Source organism: Anopheles nili, chromosome 3, assembly GCF_943737925.1.
Source record: "Anopheles nili chromosome 3, idAnoNiliSN_F5_01, whole genome shotgun sequence".
Lineage (NCBI taxonomy): Eukaryota > Metazoa > Arthropoda > Insecta > Diptera > Culicidae > Anopheles > Anopheles nili.
In genome coordinates, this window is record NC_071292.1 from 59792369 (window position 1) to 59808239 (window position 15871).

At 51.1% G+C, this 15871-nt stretch overlaps 4 protein-coding genes across 4 annotated transcripts; 1 reads left to right on the forward strand and 3 right to left on the reverse strand.

Annotated features, from left to right (window-relative positions):
- Nucleotides 1-744: 744 nt before the first annotated feature.
- On the forward strand, nt 745-7253 carry LOC128724738 (uncharacterized). The gene is made up of 3 exons (XM_053818460.1): nt 745-5059; nt 5132-5943; nt 6021-7253. The coding sequence occupies exons 1-3, from the start codon at nt 745-747 to the stop codon at nt 7251-7253; spliced, it is 6360 nt and encodes a 2119-aa protein (XP_053674435.1).
- Nucleotides 7254-9237: 1984 nt separating this feature from the next.
- LOC128724739 (CCR4-NOT transcription complex subunit 11) lies at nt 9238-10888 on the reverse strand. Its single transcript, XM_053818461.1, has 5 exons — nt 10863-10888; nt 10695-10789; nt 10379-10617; nt 9777-10310; nt 9238-9711 (listed from the first exon to the last, which is right to left on the reverse strand). Exons 1-5 carry the CDS (start codon nt 10886-10888, stop codon nt 9238-9240), a joined length of 1368 nt encoding a protein of 455 aa, XP_053674436.1.
- Nucleotides 10889-11312: 424 nt separating this feature from the next.
- LOC128725121 (jupiter microtubule associated homolog 1) lies at nt 11313-12308 on the reverse strand. The gene has a single exon (XM_053818840.1). The coding sequence runs from the start codon at nt 12185-12187 to the stop codon at nt 11804-11806; it is 384 nt and encodes a 127-aa protein (XP_053674815.1). The 5' UTR covers nt 12188-12308; the 3' UTR covers nt 11313-11803.
- Nucleotides 12309-13215: 907 nt separating this feature from the next.
- On the reverse strand, nt 13216-14808 carry LOC128724740 (carnosine N-methyltransferase). The gene is made up of 7 exons (XM_053818462.1): nt 14660-14808; nt 14334-14583; nt 14139-14257; nt 13920-14060; nt 13696-13858; nt 13385-13618; nt 13216-13320 (listed from the first exon to the last, which is right to left on the reverse strand). The coding sequence occupies exons 1-7, from the start codon at nt 14806-14808 to the stop codon at nt 13216-13218; spliced, it is 1161 nt and encodes a 386-aa protein (XP_053674437.1).
- Between the last annotated feature and the right edge of the window lie 1063 nt (nt 14809-15871).

Below are 15871 nucleotides of genomic sequence, written 5' to 3' on the forward strand. Positions count from 1 at the left end.
CCACTACCCGTGGCGTGTGAAACGTTCCCATCCTCCGGGACAATGGTGATGTTATTGATGTGGCATTTACGCTTGCTTTTCCTTGGTGTCCGCAAATACGCTTGAGTCGTCGATAATCACTACCGTAGAGCAACTTTCATCCCAACACCATCGAAAAAAAACAAACAATATTTCACTTCACTTGCGTTACGGCAGGCCACACACCAGACGCCACCGAGCACCGAGAACTATGCATGAATGTGGGTGAAATGTCGCATCAGGTCAACACGGCTTAGGAATTGGATTAGAACGTCGAAGCTACAGCACGAACGGGATTTATCAGCGTCAAATTGATGCCAAGTCAATAGTGTAGAAGAGTGTTTGCGATCGTGCCCCTCTGCATCTCTCACTCCCCGACACGCAGCGGTGCCTCGGGTGGGGGCGCGCGCGACTACGGGAAATGGTCCAATCTCGCCCCATCGACACGGCAATGAATGATGGTACACTCGCGTTCTTTCGCATTCCCAGCTGCACCCGGCGGTGCATTCGCAGGAAAGAAGAACCAACCACCAACAACAGCAACAAACGCTATGCTCTTTCTATTTTAGGATCACCGTGGCGGGTTCGTTTCGCGCCGCCTACCACGCACGGCAGCATGTCCAGCGAGCCAGACGAAACAGCAACATCCGTCGTGTTCTCCGGTTCCGTGCCCAACTCCCCGCACCCGTCGCTCGTTCCTCCAGCGCGCCTGCTTCGATAGGGAAAATGCTGCATGCGCTTGGCAGCGACTGTGCGCTTCGACTGCCGCGATTGGTGGCTGTAATTGTAAGCACGTTGCTGGTGGGATCGCACACGTCCCCGACGACCGTGTATGATAGCTTCGGCGGTAACCATGCGCTCCGGCTGAGACCGGCCATCGAGGGAGTTTCCGGGCGAAGCCATCATCACCCAGATCATCATCAGCTTTCGTCTCATCGAAACGCGGCTGCCGAGGAACGCCAGCAAGCGGTGGAATCGCTTCCAGTGCAACAGCAACTGCTTGCCACCGACGCGGGTGTTACGCGCGTACCGTGGTACGGATTAACCGAACTTTCCGATGTACTGCTACTGGGCGTGTTAGTGACGGTGCTCGTTATCGGGATACTACTGTTTGTCGTGCTATTGTTGGGCTTGCGGGCCAAACTGCACCATTTGCGTGTGGAACGGAACGCCGATCGGTTGCTCGCGGATGATGCACATCAACCGCAGCAAGTGACGTGCAGTACAGTGAAGTGCATTGACAGTGAGAGCAAACTAAAACCACCGAACCAGCCACCGATCGTACTGTTGGAAGCGAGCTCGCTGGTAAAACCAATACCAGCCACGTGCGTTGCCGTTACGGTGGGTGATTGTGGGGGCAGTGTAGGACCATCTCGGGTGCGTCGTCGTACCGAGGAGCTTCTTAATCTATCCGACAAGTGGTACCGTTCGGCGTCGGGAACGGGCCCACGGTCACCGACCATTCCCGTACCATTTCCGTTGCCAACGGTGACGACCAACATGAGCGCGTCGATCGGGGCAACCGCGATTGACCAACCGAACAGTAGTAGCAGCACCACCACCAGCTGTCAAACCGAACGGCTACCAAGCGACGACAAGGAAAACTGCGATCAACTGACACATCCCGAGCAGGGAGAAGAACATCAACAACATCCGAGTAGCCAGCGGAACCTGCTGAAACGTCAAACCGTTGCGGAACTGTCCGTTTTTGGACCGACCGGTGGTCCTGCGCCTGGTACACCCGGTAACGGATCACCTACGACTTACATTCAGCTTCTAACGCCTTCTTCCGCTTCATCGCTTTCCACGTCCGCCACGACCACCGACAATAATGCGACACCCACGAAAGCGGCCGCAGGTGGTGGGGTTAGTGGAGGGCCACTTTCAGCCGCAGAATCGATGGCAGCGGCAAGGTTTGGCTTTTCGCCTCGTTCGATCCATTCGTTCACCGTGCAAACGGCTACATACTTTCGGTTTCCGGATGTGGATGATTTTACGCCGACACCTCGCACGTTGCCGAAACGGCACGGGGGAGATGATTCTTCTTCGACACCACCAGCTGTAGACGCACGAACGGGTGAGGAGGATGCGGAACAGGACCAACCGAAGCGGAAGGAGCAGGATGTGGCTGTCGACGCGCCTCGGGTGTCGGTGGTAGCTCCATCCCCAGGCTCGATGCCACTTCCGGTACTGCCGGTAGTGGCAAAAGACACCACGTCAGCTGCTCCATCGGATGAACCGCCAGCTCCGTCGGTTAACCGGTTAGAGGGTTTGGAACCACGACCAGCCAGGATCTGCGCCCCAATGGCGTGTCGACGTGTGCGGCTAAAGTCCATCTCGCTGGATTCGGAAGGCGCTCGGTTGGTGGAGGAAAATCTTACCTCCACCATCCCGGTGCAGGAACTGGTCGGAATGGCGGCCCAACGGACCGGGGGAGGGTTCGATTGCGTCGTGGATGATGACGACGACAACGAGGAGGACATTGGCGGTGGCATTGACGATGACAAGGATGGTCAGGGAGACGACGAAACGCGCCCATCCGATCTAACCCATGAGACTGAAAAGGTCACGGAAGACACCGCGGCACTGCGTCGTGCCCAGCGCTGTGAGGAGCGAGCCAAAAGCGTCCGGAACATTTTAAACCTCCGACTGAACATCCTGCCAATGCCGTCGGGAGTAACGCCGGTAACGTCGCAGGCCACACAACCCCCACCGGCCGCTTCCCAGTCGACGGGTTCGGTAGCGAAATCGACCCTTCGAACGGCCACCGTCTCAGGATCGATATCCAACCCGGCAATGAGCAGCACACAGAACCATGGGCTGGAGGACAGCAACGAGCAGTTTTACTTCGAGTACTTCGACTACGGTGACGACGAGGACGAAACGGACGACGAGTACTACGAGGTGGAGTACGGCGAGGAGCATGAGGACAATAACAACAACCATGGTGGTGGTGGTGGAGCGACGGTGGGCGTTTTACCACCGGTTCCGAAAACACCAACCCTGTCCCAATCGAAGCAGAAAGCCAGCTCGCTTGACTCGGATAAACTCCGGATGGCTGCGCTTCCGTACGGTGTCGGATCGAGCGCGTTTGGGTCCGTTAGCTGTGGCGGTGGCATTAGCCACATTATGAGCATCGCACAATCGACAAGTGGTCAGAATATGTCCACGCACCATCATACATCCTCCACACAGCACCATCAGCAGCAGCAGCAGCAACAGCAACATTACAGCCAATTTCAGTTCCACCAACAGCTGCAACAGCACCAGCAGCAGCAGCAACATCAGCAACAGCAGCTGCATCAGCATTCGCAACTGTACGTGCATCAGCAGCAAGCGGGTCAGTTGCAGCAACCACGGCGGGTTTCTTCCGTATCTGTGCCAACCACGCCTAAACGATACCAGTATCGGACGGCGATCAACCCTCACTATTATCATCACCAGCAGCAGCAGCATTATGCGAGTGGACAATCAAAGCTGAAACCTTCCACGTATCAGGGTGGTACGACAGCTTCATCCACACCCGTCAGTGACGGTGGCGGTACGAATGGGAACCGCAAGGAAAAGGCATCTCCGCTGGGGTACAAATCGATCTCGGGTGGTGACACCGTGCCACTTTCCGCGTCACAATCCCCTTCAGATAGGCCGAAACCGGACGAGGGAACGGCGAAGGTCACGGCACCGACTGGTGGCCGTTCGAGTATCCTGCAACGACGCGGTTCAAATCACAGCCTCACGCTAAACCTGGACGTGCTGAATCGGGGTGGTAGCGTCGATTTGACCGCATCCAGCTGTAGTCTTTACCGGGGTTCGTACAAAAACCTGCACCAGGTGCAATCGCACTCGCAGCTGTACCAACCACATCCGGCGGATGTAGCAGCGACCGGGGGCGGGAACGTGGTACGGGTTCAATGCCAACAGCCCTCTCCTCAGCAGCAGCAACAGCAGCAGTTGGGTAGTACGACGACGGGTCACAGCAACAGCAACATTAGCGGTAGCAATAACGCGAACACGAGCAAAAAGAATCTCCTGCAACGGCGCGGTTCCAATACGAGCCTTACGTTGAACCTCCGGTCGGGTGTTGGGACGGGTGCGTCCGGAACCGTTGGGTCTACGTTCGGTTTGAATCGCTTCAGTAGCCACAATTCACTTAACACGACGCACATGTCCACGCTCGGTGCTATCAATGCGAGCCACGGGCAGCAACATCAGCAGCAACAGCAGCAGCAACAACAGCAGCAGCATTCGTCCTCGATGGTACGCCCGGCTGGGTCACGCAAGAGCCTCCTCGAGCGGCGAAACTCGAACGCAAGCTTGACGTTGATCAACGTAAACCAACGCACGCTGTCCGTTTCGAATTGCAACCTGCGTGGTTCCATTTGTAGCCTCAACAGTCTGCTGACTACGCACACTCAGAACGAACCACCGGCCTCCGGGATGATGCTGGAAGAGGACGAACTGGACGGCAATGGGGATAACGATCATCACCTGCATCACGATCACCATCATCACCATCATCATCACCACCATCATCAGCATCATCATCAGCATGGGGCGCATCTTCACGGGCAGCAGCATCACGGACCGTTGCACAGGACCGGTGGTGAAGGCGAGTTACGACGGTTCGGAAGCAGCGTGGACGCATCCTTTCAGGGTAACGATGGTGCAACGGGTCCAGCGGATGGTAGCGACGGTGATCGGGCGGGTGGAGGAGGCAGAGCGTGTGCGTACGGGAGACTAGCCGTGGGTCCGATGCATGGAACCGGTGGCCATGATACGTCCCGGTTTGGACACGGTGGCGTTGGTGGAGCAGCTCGTCAGCGCAAGTTTCGCAGTTCGGACAGTTTGCACAACATAAATACCCGTGATGGAGGGCTGCATGGGTGTGAGCTGACGGCGGGAAAACACCGGCATCATCACCCTCATGGCATGATGGAACAGAACCACGAACGGGAGCAGATGTCCGAGGCGAAGCTGATGACGGTTAGCACGTACCAGCAGCGTAGTTGTCAGTCGTCCTTCGACGAGCGCCATCATTATGGTAATGTCTAGGATAATGTCTTTTGTTTCACTAAATCTAAGCAAGCTCTGTTCGTATCTTTCCCTCCCACAGGATCATCGGAAAACTTTAAAGAACACCAGAACAAACTGTCCATCCACCGTGGGCTGTTCCAGAAGGATCCTGCCACCGTAACGTCGACCTCATCCGCGAACAACCTGTCGGCGCTGGGTACGGGTTCGCTGTACAACAGCTGCTGTTGCTCGTGTTGCTGCGGTTGCGGGTGTTGTTGCTGCTGCTACGGTGGCGGTGACGGTGCGCTAGGTGATGGCGGATGTTGCGACGCGAACGGGCTCACCCTGAAGGCAGGCAACCTAAGCATCTCGAACTCGAACGTGCGAAACATCTCCACGAAACCGCTCAGTCCGCAGACGACGAGCGAGGACTTTAAGATCTACCTGGCCAACATACAGTTCCTCCAGAACGCATCGAACGTGCTTACGATAGCGTACCTGCGCAAGCTGCACAACTTCTTTAGCAAAACGTACCGTAAAATGGTTGCGTCCGTTTCGGCGGACGCCGGAAGTCAACGAAAGGTAACGAACGATGATCTGGGCGGGGAGAGTGGTGACGTTGGGCAGGCTGTGGCCGGTGGTCAGAAGATGGCGTTGCTGCATAGTGATAGCCTGCATCATCCGCCGGTGTGTGACGATGAGTCGTACGATGAGGAGCACAAGAAGATGGTGCTGAAGATTCATCAGGAGTTTTGGGACCTGCCGACCAACTACCAGGAGAAACCGCTCGTGTTTGGGTCGCAGGCGAAGAATCGCTATAAAACCATCCTGCCGAACGAGCACTCACGCGTTATACTGGAATCGGAACGGAACCCGCTCACGGAACCGTACATCAACGCGAACTACATCAAGGTGAGCATCTTGGGGTGCATATTTCGCGGTTTCCCATCGTGTGCCGATGTTAATGCTTCTGTTCCGTTCCATTTTAGGGTCCTGATTACGCGAACAACAGCTACATCGCCACGCAAGGACCGCTCCCGAACACGATCTACGAGTTTTGGCTTATGGTGTATCAGAACGTGGCAAGGACAGCCGCGGCCAGCTCTACCGGGGCAACACTTATCACCGCTGGGCTCGAGCAGCGGATCGTAATGCTGACGAACTTTGTTGAGAACGGGCGCCAAAAGTGTGCGGTTTATTTTCCCCAAAACGAGGACGATTGGCTCGCATTTGGTTGTTTGGCCGACACGGACGTAAGTGAGGTGCTGCGTGATAAAGACACGCTGGCGGCAACCTGTCTCGAGGAACAGGATTCGAGTGAGAGTTCAACCGAAACTCCTGTCCGGGGCGTTCGATGCGATAGTTGCTTCTTTCTCGTGCACAATGAGCGTGTGGAGCAGCGGAATGGCTACACAATGCGCACGTTGCGTGTCATCCACGGTTTGCGGAAGGAGTGTGTCGTGTCAAATGGCACTTCCGGAGACGATACGTCCGACGGTGAGTCACTGTTTGAGTTGAGCGCGTTCCGTGCTCACCATTATTGGTTTCCTGATTGGCCGGATCATCGGTCACCGAATGACATTAACGTGCTCCTGGATTTGAGTCTCGATGTGCTTGGAACGAGCGTAGGCGATGCGCCACGGCCAGAAAGCAGCAACGCATTGCGAGGCAAACAACCGGGCACACCGGGTTTGGAGGAAAACGGCGCCATAGTGTCCAGCTCGTCTACACCGACCGTACTCCCGATCGTGCACTGTTCGGCCGGTATTGGCCGCACGGGGTGCCTGATTGCGATACTGAACGGTTTGCGGCAACTGCGGCTTTCCGTCATGACACACCGAGCCCGGCAGCAACCGAAGCAACTGCAAATGTTGGCCCAGGATGACGCACCATCCGTCGGTGAAGAACGGATCGTATCCGTCGACGAGTTGCAGGACGTGCTGGAACAATCGGTACCTTTGCCACCGGTGCCGGACGGGACGGTGACACGAAAACGAAGCTCCCTGGTTGCTCCGACACCGGCCAACAGCAATGGGATGGGTCGAGCAACGCGGGATGGCGCTGGTGGCCAGCGTGAATCCGGTCAGGTGGACATCCTGGGCATAGTGTGTAACCTGCGGTTGCAACGCGGTGGCATGGTACAGAACTCGGAGCAGTACGAGCTGATCCACCGAGCCCTGTGCCTGTACTTGGAGAAGCTTACGCAGGAAGGACATATATAAACGAAGCAACAATGGAGGATCGCAAATTGAACTGTACGGCTGTGTGGTGGGAGTGTGATGATCGGCCGCAAAAGATCCGTAATGCAAGGCGGCAAAGAAGAACGAGAATGATACCAAAGAATATAGTCGAATGTGTGTGTGTGTGTCGGTGTCGGTGTCGGGTCGGTGGGAGCAATGGAGCATAACTTCAAAATTCAAATATTACAATCAAACAAATGTTTAAGCAAACAACACACACGCGCACACACACTGGGTGTAGAAAAATCAGATCTGAGCATAGAAGCATGCGTGCGCAAAGAACGATGGCACCGGTGATGGAGAATGGAGCAGCTTCGCACGCATGTAGTGCACTTGCATGTGGAATTTTGAATTCAACGGTTACGGAGATGCGCGAATGTGGGATTGATTTAGTCAAAGCACGCCGAGACGCGGCCGTTAACGTAACGTAAGGTATTACTGCATAAACGGAATATATTTATATATTAACAAACGCACGCACTACGGACCGAAGCGGGGTGGGGACAGAAACAGCACGTATGTTAAACGGTAGCGGGATATGGTAGTAGGTTTTACGAACACACGGGGCTCTAGGCACAGCGTAATGAGAGGTGGGAGGGAAAGGAGGGCGGACAACCCGCCGGTAAGCCACGCTGGAATGCGCTTTATCAATGTTTAGTGTAAGTAACTGTTTGTATGCATGTGTGTCGATAAGAGGACCGCGGTTACGAGACGAGGACGAACTTGCAGCGTAGGCAAACTAAATTATTGCATAGATGGATCATATATATATATACATATACACATATACTTATACCTTATGGAGAACAGAACATCCTAGAAAATTTGGAACAAGGCTGGTTTTTTTTTATTTAATTGCATAACAATATTTTTCACGGGATTTTTCTTGCAGGAAGGGATTGCAGGGTTGGAAGAGGAGAGGGATATATTAACTAAAAAAAACGTGCACATACGTACACACATACACATACACGTGCTGCAGTTCCTGCGCGAGACAATGAATGCAACCACAGCGGAGGGCGTTCGTTGTGGAGGGCAAAGTGGAATATAGTATGATTATGATGATAATACGAAACATGGGACTGTGGCGGTGGAGAGGAACAAACGCATAACCCATGATGCAGAATTGATCGGCTTTCCCGGACACTAGCTGGATATATAAAGATATTCAAATAGCCATTTTGAAGAACAAAAGAAAATAGAAGATAACTCAACCTAAACGCAGCTTTCTCTAATGTACTTGTGGAATAGGACAATTTTATCGTTGAAAACGGACGAAGGAGCGCTTTCGATTGGCGTTTTAAAAAAAACCAATCGACAAGTCTTGCGCGCGCAGTACGGGCCGCAAAAGTGAACAAGGATGTTTGTGTTTCTTTTTGTTTTTAAGTTAAACTTACCGCATCGTGTTACCACCGTGATAACGGACAGCAGCAAGTAACAAAAACACACAAATGCATTTGTACTCGGCACAACGGTGGGTGTGCGAAAAAAGGGCCCGCTCGCAAAAAGGGGCAATAGTTTCGTAGCTTTTTACGTTGCCGCGACATTGCACCGGCACCCGGTGAGGAAGGATCCCATTTTGGCTGACCTTTTTGGATGCAGCTGGGGCAAATCGAAACTACCACCGGACTCTATAGGGGGGGCTGCCGCGCCCAACAGATCGTACAAAAACGTCGATAAATTAATATATGCATAGCAGCAGCAAACCAAAAAAAAAACAACAAAAAAAGGGCGTGAGAGCGCAAAATAAGAATCAACCACAACAACCACCAATATGTGTGTAAATAAATGTGTGAAAAATATTCCCCCCCGTGGTACGACGTTGATCCGAAGAGTCCGTTTATGATATAGATAAGATTTGCTGGAATTAAGAACTACGGAGCGTTTGAATTTGATAGTAATCGGTTTTTTTTTTCAGAGTCATAGTCACGTTCTGCGTTTATCGATCAACATTGCCTACTTAGCATTATGGTTCTTTCTGCGCCGGAACGCTAGCACCGTTACCACCGATGCCGCTGGTACCGACCGCCGTAACCTGGTCCAGTTCGAGTTGCTTCAGTAACCGGTACAACGCGGCCGCTTCCCTTATACGGCTGAACTCGATGCAAAACGCCTCGATCTCGATGTACAGCTGCTTCACGTCTATGATCTTGTTCCGGATGAGGCTCTGCAGGAACACGCACACCAACCGTACCAGCCGGTTCTGCATGTACTTGTCCTTGATCGTCGAGCACGTGGCGATGCTGTTCACGATGTACTGATGCACAAAGTGCACCGGCAGGTCGACGGACGTCGTCAACCGGTTGACCACCTCCATCGAGTGGAGGGACAGTTCCATCCCGACGATCTCCTCCAGGTAGGCGTCAATGTGGCGCGTTTTTAGCATACGCATCAGTATCTCGATCGCGATCGTCGGATTGTACTCGATTAAATTTGGAAGCTGTTGCAAAAAAAAAAGCGGGGTTCACTTTTAGCCGCAAAACGGACGTCCTAAGACCAGCATACCTTCTCCGGTGTTACGCAGGATAGGTGGGTTTGTTGTGTGTCCTTTTCCAGCTCGTTGACGAGCGTCTGTTGGTCCGCAATGCTGAGCGCCTGCCGGAAGGACTGATGGAGCAACGTCCGGAGGCACTTGTCGGGGGTTGGTTCCGCGTCGCTGCAGCTGTTGTAGACGGGTTTGTGGTACGAGGGGCTGCCCAGATCGAGCCATATTAGCTCGTCTTCGCACGTCAGCAGCGGTGGCGCTACGGACATTAACGTGGGTGCGAGGGCGTTTGTGAGGGGATTGCTCGGGTGCAGCGTCATGCTCGTAATTAGCTCCTCGACGGCCGCGCCTGTGTAGTTTTTGTGTGGTTGTTCACGACCGGGCAGCGGCGGGATGGCAGGAATTACATTCATAACGTTCGACCGGACGGTCAGCGGGAGCTCTTTTAACCGTTCCGACGCTTTCGCCTTGACGTACGCTAGCTCACTCGGCCCAATGGGTGGAGATATTAGGGCGAACACTTGTGCGAACATCCGCGGAGATTTCTTTTCGATCTGAAAATGAACAGCCTTTATGTGAGCCAATAGTTCCTGCGGCTACGTGGCACCGCCAACGGACAGACCTCGGGATCACCGTTCGAAAGCAGCACGTGTATGAATTTAAGCTCGATCGCTTGTGCTAGGTTGCTGTTGTTCGGTAACAGACCACCGGCCGGTTCTAGGAAACGTGCAAGGAACAGGAAGAACGGCGTTTCCGTTTGCTCCTTCCGGCGGATGTCGTACAGGACGTAGATAGCGGCCAGCCGGTGCGGAGGATGCATCAGATCGTTTTGTAGCAGCAGCAAAGCGAGCGATGAACCGACTAGAAAAGAATCCACGAAACAGGAACATGTTTGTGGTAAATCATGGCACATCGTGGAGGGACCGAGCTTAGCATACCGTGAAACCAATTGGTCATGTTTGTGAACCGTTTCAGGACTATCGCCGAGACGCTTTCGAACGTTTGATGCTCGATGTTTTTTGTGGTTAGCAAGCTGAAGAAAAAAGATGACAATAAAAAAGCGGTTCTTGGTGGGTGAACTAACGGCGAAAGAAAGTGCTACTCACTCGTAAAGATCGCGCAGCGCGGCCATCGCAACCGAGGCAGCGGAGAAAGCCAACGAATTGTGCCAACGACGACGAAAATTGCAATCAAAACAAACGCACTTGCATTTCCTTTTTGACAGATGGAAACCCCCTTCGAAGAGGGTTTTGCGTGGAAAAGCGGCGGGCGGGTGCAAGGAAAAATCGTTAAATACAAATTGCTTTGCGACGGTGGACAACACCCCAAAATGCTTGGATACTATACAATAGGATTTCCCGTGTTTTTTTTTGTAGCCATTTAGAGGGTCCATAGTAGCTATTGACAACGGAAAAAAACACGAGATCGCTTGAGCAGGCGAAACGAATTTCCATGCGAACCTTTTCCTGCCAGCCCCATTAGCTAACGCGTTTATTTTCGGATCTTTTCCTAGGCATGCAAGAACACAAATACAGAATACGACACGGAATTGGCATTTAATTAAGCTGGTGTATAATTTATTTGTTCCGTCATTTGTGTAAGAGTTCCAGCGCCATTACATACTAGCCCCAGGGCACGCTTCACTTTGGAAGTAATAATACCATACGCAAAATACACAATAGAAAGTAGCCTTTGTTTTAAGTAAGGTTTTGTGTCGTCTTTTTTTTTGATTTTTTGGCAGTATAGCTAGCTATCGTTGAGATAGTGTAGCGAAAGGTTAGAGGGGTGTTTAAAAAGCTATCGAGTATCGAGAATGAGGTACACAAGACACTAATAAACAAAATGGAGCTCCCGCCGCAGGCGCCGATGGACGCAAGCGGACCGTGCTCATATACCTTAGGAGGTAAGCTAGTAGATGATGTAAACACAGAAAGAGGGGAGACCTGGCGAGCAAAGGGCCCGATCCCTACAGTTTGGTTCCGATGCAAAACAGCAGGTGCAATACATTGCGTGATGCTACGTCGTCGATGTGCATGTTGCGAGAAAATCACCAGAAGCCTTGCGAGTGGCCACCGGGAGGTACACGGGCCCGTTCCGCCGTGGCCGACGTCGGCTTGGATGATTCTGCTGCGCCCGCTCCATTAGATGCGGGGGGTCCATTTTGGGCTGCCGACGTGTTGTCGCCACCACCAGCAGTGGCGTGACTTTCTCCTCCGCGGCCAAACGAATCGAGCGTTTCGTTCGGGTCAACCGTGCCCATGACGGCGTTCATGTTGGAAGAGTTTTGCTGGTTGTTTTTCGGCCGGGGCGGATTTTGCCGCACGTTGGAGGAACCGAAAATGTCCGAATGGCCACCGCCCGGGGGTTTCAGCACACGGCTCGACGTTTTTGTTTCCTCGGCCACACCGACGCTGAAGCTCGTTGACGACATGGTGCTGAGTAATTTCGCTTATCAATCGGGCAAGCGGATATTGCAAGAAATGCTAAGTTATCGACGCAACTGTAAATTAGGGCAAGCACACCTATTTTCACCAACAGACCACTTCGGACAACCACAGCTGGGGCTTTTCTGGATCAATAAAATGAAGCTTCTTCCGTCTTTGTGCTGCTTCTTCTTGTTCTTGTTTTCCGTTTGAGAAAACGCGATAAACCTTACTGTCTGCGAACAAGACGTGGCTTGTTTATGCTCTTATTTGAATAAATAACAGTTGCTTGAAATTTATAGAGTATATCGGTAAATGAGTAGCATTTAAAAATAAATTTTTAATTTAAAAATTAGGAATTACTTTTCCCCAAAATCCATGACATCACGCAACGTCAGTTGTGGCATGTCAATTGAAATTCAAATTTTACTTTTGTCAATTTGAGAGCCGTTTGAAATGCATCCAATTTTTTGAATGAGATAACACAGAACCAATCGATATTTACAACAATTTTATATACTTTCTTACCTAACCGGCTCTTCTACCACTTTACGGTCTTCATCAAGCGCAGCAGTAACCCACTATTACCAATCCTTTTTGGTGGACGAAGGTACTCTATCGTTCCATATTAATTTGACCCTGCCACGCTTCCTCTACCATGTAGGTGATCTATATCAGCTTTGTGGAATAGATCGGTCGAAGAAATTCTAATACATGACCAGTTATACCGGTGCTTGGCGAGTATAATTCACACCACGGGAGGGAGGCTATAAAACAGCTAATCGAGCTCGTCTTGTTCATGTCTTAGAGGCGTATGTGAGCACTGGAACTATATATGTTTTTGACTGTAAATAAATCTAACTTTAGTTTGAATTGAATTCATTTGATTGGGTTCAAGTGTATTGTAAAACAAACTCGTTGAGACTGTGGATCGTGCTGGTGAAATTATAATTCTATATATTTTTCTATATATCAAGTAAAACCATGTGTTCCCCTTAAATGAAGTGGATCGTGGTAAGAGAGCGATGGCATTGGGTCAGTTGCTAGGTTTCTGACACACTAAATAAATGCTGTTGTAGTGGCTTTGGTGCATGGAGTTTGGATTTTGAGAGTACGTCGTAACGATATCCGTTTCGTTTTTCTAGAAATTATAGGCATAATTTAATTAATTTTTCAAGCGAAATTCTTAACAGATGTATACGTACGAGAATGATGAACCCAAGTGAACGAATAATTTCAAGTAGGTCCTCATAGGTCGGTTCGATGCTGCCTTCCTGCGGAACGTCTGAAAAGTGGTACAACAATGGTCCCAGGTTTACCCAAATACCGCCGGGTTTCAATATTTGCTTAATAACTTCGATGAATTCAATAATGTTGTTTGCACAATCGATGAAAAAACAGGTCGCTATACACTCCCAGTAATTTTCATCGCGGTAAACCTGAGGAAACACACATTAACCGCAAAGAAATAGTCAAATTTACACGTACATTTTGCTCGGGATGTATCTCAACTCACTTGTAAAAAGTCCCCAGCGACCATGTTCATGGTTCCTTTCGGTGGGAATTTCATTGGGCTAACATCGGGGAATGAGATCGGCATGAGTTGATTCTTTTGACTAAGATTGTTCACGAACTGATGCACCCATGGGTAAATCGTACACTGGTTTGCAATAACGCACCTGCAATGTGATTGGCAAAAGCTAGTAAAATACGAAACCGTTTATGCTTTTGCTTACCTACCGGTTTAGCACAAAATTGGAGGCGATCAGCATAAAAAGAGAGAATTCGTTTCCTTCACAGTAGAACCCTTGACATGCAAGTTCGTATATCAGCCGACCTAAACCTGCCCCCGGTACGAGAATTTTCACCTTTGAGATGTCACTGCGGTGAACCAGAGATGAAAAGATAGGCGCAGTGATTAGATAATGGATGCATGGCTTGCATCACACGGTAACTTACTATTCTGCTGGGTCGAAGAATTTCGTAATCTCGTCTACTATCGGCTTGTAGCACTGATCCCTTTCCAGCTTGCCTTGCTCGCTCCAATCGCGAAATATTTGTTTGAGCGTTATTTGAACCTATTCAAGTAGTATGGAATCATTAATGGAACTCGATCAGAACTTCAATACAGTAAATTGGCAACACAAAACTCACCTTTTGAAAATCTTGATACCGCAGCTTAACGCCGTCGGGAAACTCGCGATCTGGTTCAATGTTATGATCCGTATTTTGAAAAAGGCAGTTAGCGTCCTGAATGATCTGTGTAATAACTTGCATGTTTACGTCGATGCACTGCTTGATGTTGCGCAGGTGATCCCGATATTTCACCAACATCGTCTGGTGTGCCTGCGGTAGGGTCTCAAGGAAGTGCTCCTTTCGCATCAGCTCTATCATCGAACTGCGTCTGTGAACAAAAGAACATCGTGTATCAGATCACCACCCGGCATGATAAGCATGTTCTTTGCATAGGATATTCGTACCTGTAGTACTTGAAAGCGGCGATAATTTTGAAAAAGTTCTTCCGTTCTTCCTCCATATCTTCTGTTTCGGACGTTGGTGGGTTCGCTTCCACCTCGCCGACCGCTCCCGGTGGAAGCGCACTCCCTTTCGCCGAGATAGATGATTCCATGGCGTGTTTTTAGCCGGTATGCTTCGCGTATCCAAAAATTGCAAATAAAAACAAATGCACTCTGCTGCAGCTGACAGACTGAGATGCAGTTTTTAGCTTACGTCTATCACGTAGAGTTGACAGTTTACGGAACATATCGTATGCTCACGATGAAATGCATGTAGCTCGTAAAAGAATGATACCGTTTGATGTAAGCCAAACAATACAGTAAAATATTTGCCCCGCCGTGCTACAACCGCCCATCGAAAGAATTAATAGTACAAGTGGTATTAATATTTGACTAATCGCTACCGCACTTGACACGTTAGTGAGCGAAACAGGCGCATGGGCGCGCGAGTGCGCGAGCGAGATGGCGTGCTGTGGGAAACATTGCGAAACATGAACCCGAGCAACTTGACAGATCGGGGTTTTTCATCGTGACAGGCTCATTCGAGGCAGCAAAAAGGGCTCCCCTTTTTTCCCACGAAGAAAGGGATGCACGCAGTGCAATCGCGAACGGTAGTGTAGCGTGGGGTAAGAGGTGCGGGAGGGAATTTTCCTCGCGAACGGCGATCCGATCCGATGATGGCTGCGGGTCGCACCGTCCAATTCGCTCAATCTTGATTTCCCAATCGAACGGTGCGGATGGGCGATAATAATAATATACCCACCGTGGTGCCACCCGCTTCTTCGACACACCACGGCAAGCGGTGAGAAAGTGCGCGAGAGAGCCGTGCAGGGGTGGACAGAAACGGCAAAAGTGTAAGTGAGTTGTCAAAAAGTGAAACTTTTGTCCAGCTCGGCAAAAAACCTTCACCATCGTCGGTGGGGGAGACGGGTTGTTCGCGGTGCCGTGAAGAAGTCCGACGTTGCCGAAACCCGCGCCAGGGCTCTAGCCGAGAGAGAAACCGTACCGTAGCTCGGTCAATCCGTCGCCGTCATCGTCGTGGTCGCGCTCGGCCGTATATGTGTTACTCGGCACCGTGTCTCTACCACCGACCACAAAGCTCAGTGGCTCTACTACTACCCTGCTAGCCAAAACGGCCCAGATAGGACAGGTCAGGCCAGATATAGATACTTTTCT

Bases quoted from the DNA above. Each gene is read 5' to 3' on its own strand.
- LOC128724739 (XM_053818461.1), bottom strand. From the start codon at position 10,888: ATGGCCGCGCTGCGCGATCTTTACGA. The intron at 10,790-10,862 runs GTGAGTAGCACT...TTTTTTCTTCAG, and splicing joins GCGCTGCGCGATCTTTACGA to CTTGCTAACCACAAAAAACA. The intron at 9,712-9,776 runs GTATGCTGGTCT...TTTTTGCAACAG, and splicing joins CCTGCGTAACACCGGAGAAG to CTTCCAAATTTAATCGAGTA.
- LOC128725121 (XM_053818840.1), bottom strand. From the start codon at position 12,187: ATGTCGTCAACGAGCTTCAGCGTCGGTGTGGCCGAGGAAACAAAAACG.
- LOC128724738 (XM_053818460.1), top strand. From the start codon at position 745: ATGCTGCATGCGCTTGGCAGCGACTGTGCGCTTCGACTGCCGCGATTG. The intron at 5,060-5,131 runs GTAATGTCTAGG...TCCCTCCCACAG, and splicing joins CGACGAGCGCCATCATTATG to GATCATCGGAAAACTTTAAA. The intron at 5,944-6,020 runs GTGAGCATCTTG...GTTCCATTTTAG, and splicing joins TCAACGCGAACTACATCAAG to GGTCCTGATTACGCGAACAA.
- LOC128724740 (XM_053818462.1), bottom strand. From the start codon at position 14,808: ATGGAATCATCTATCTCGGCGAAAGGGAGTGCGCTTCCACCGGGAGCG. The intron at 13,859-13,919 runs GTAGGTAAGCAA...ATCACATTGCAG, and splicing joins TCCAATTTTGTGCTAAACCG to GTGCGTTATTGCAAACCAGT. The intron at 13,321-13,384 runs GTACGTATACAT...TATAATTTCTAG, and splicing joins CACTTGGGTTCATCATTCTC to AAAAACGAAACGGATATCGT.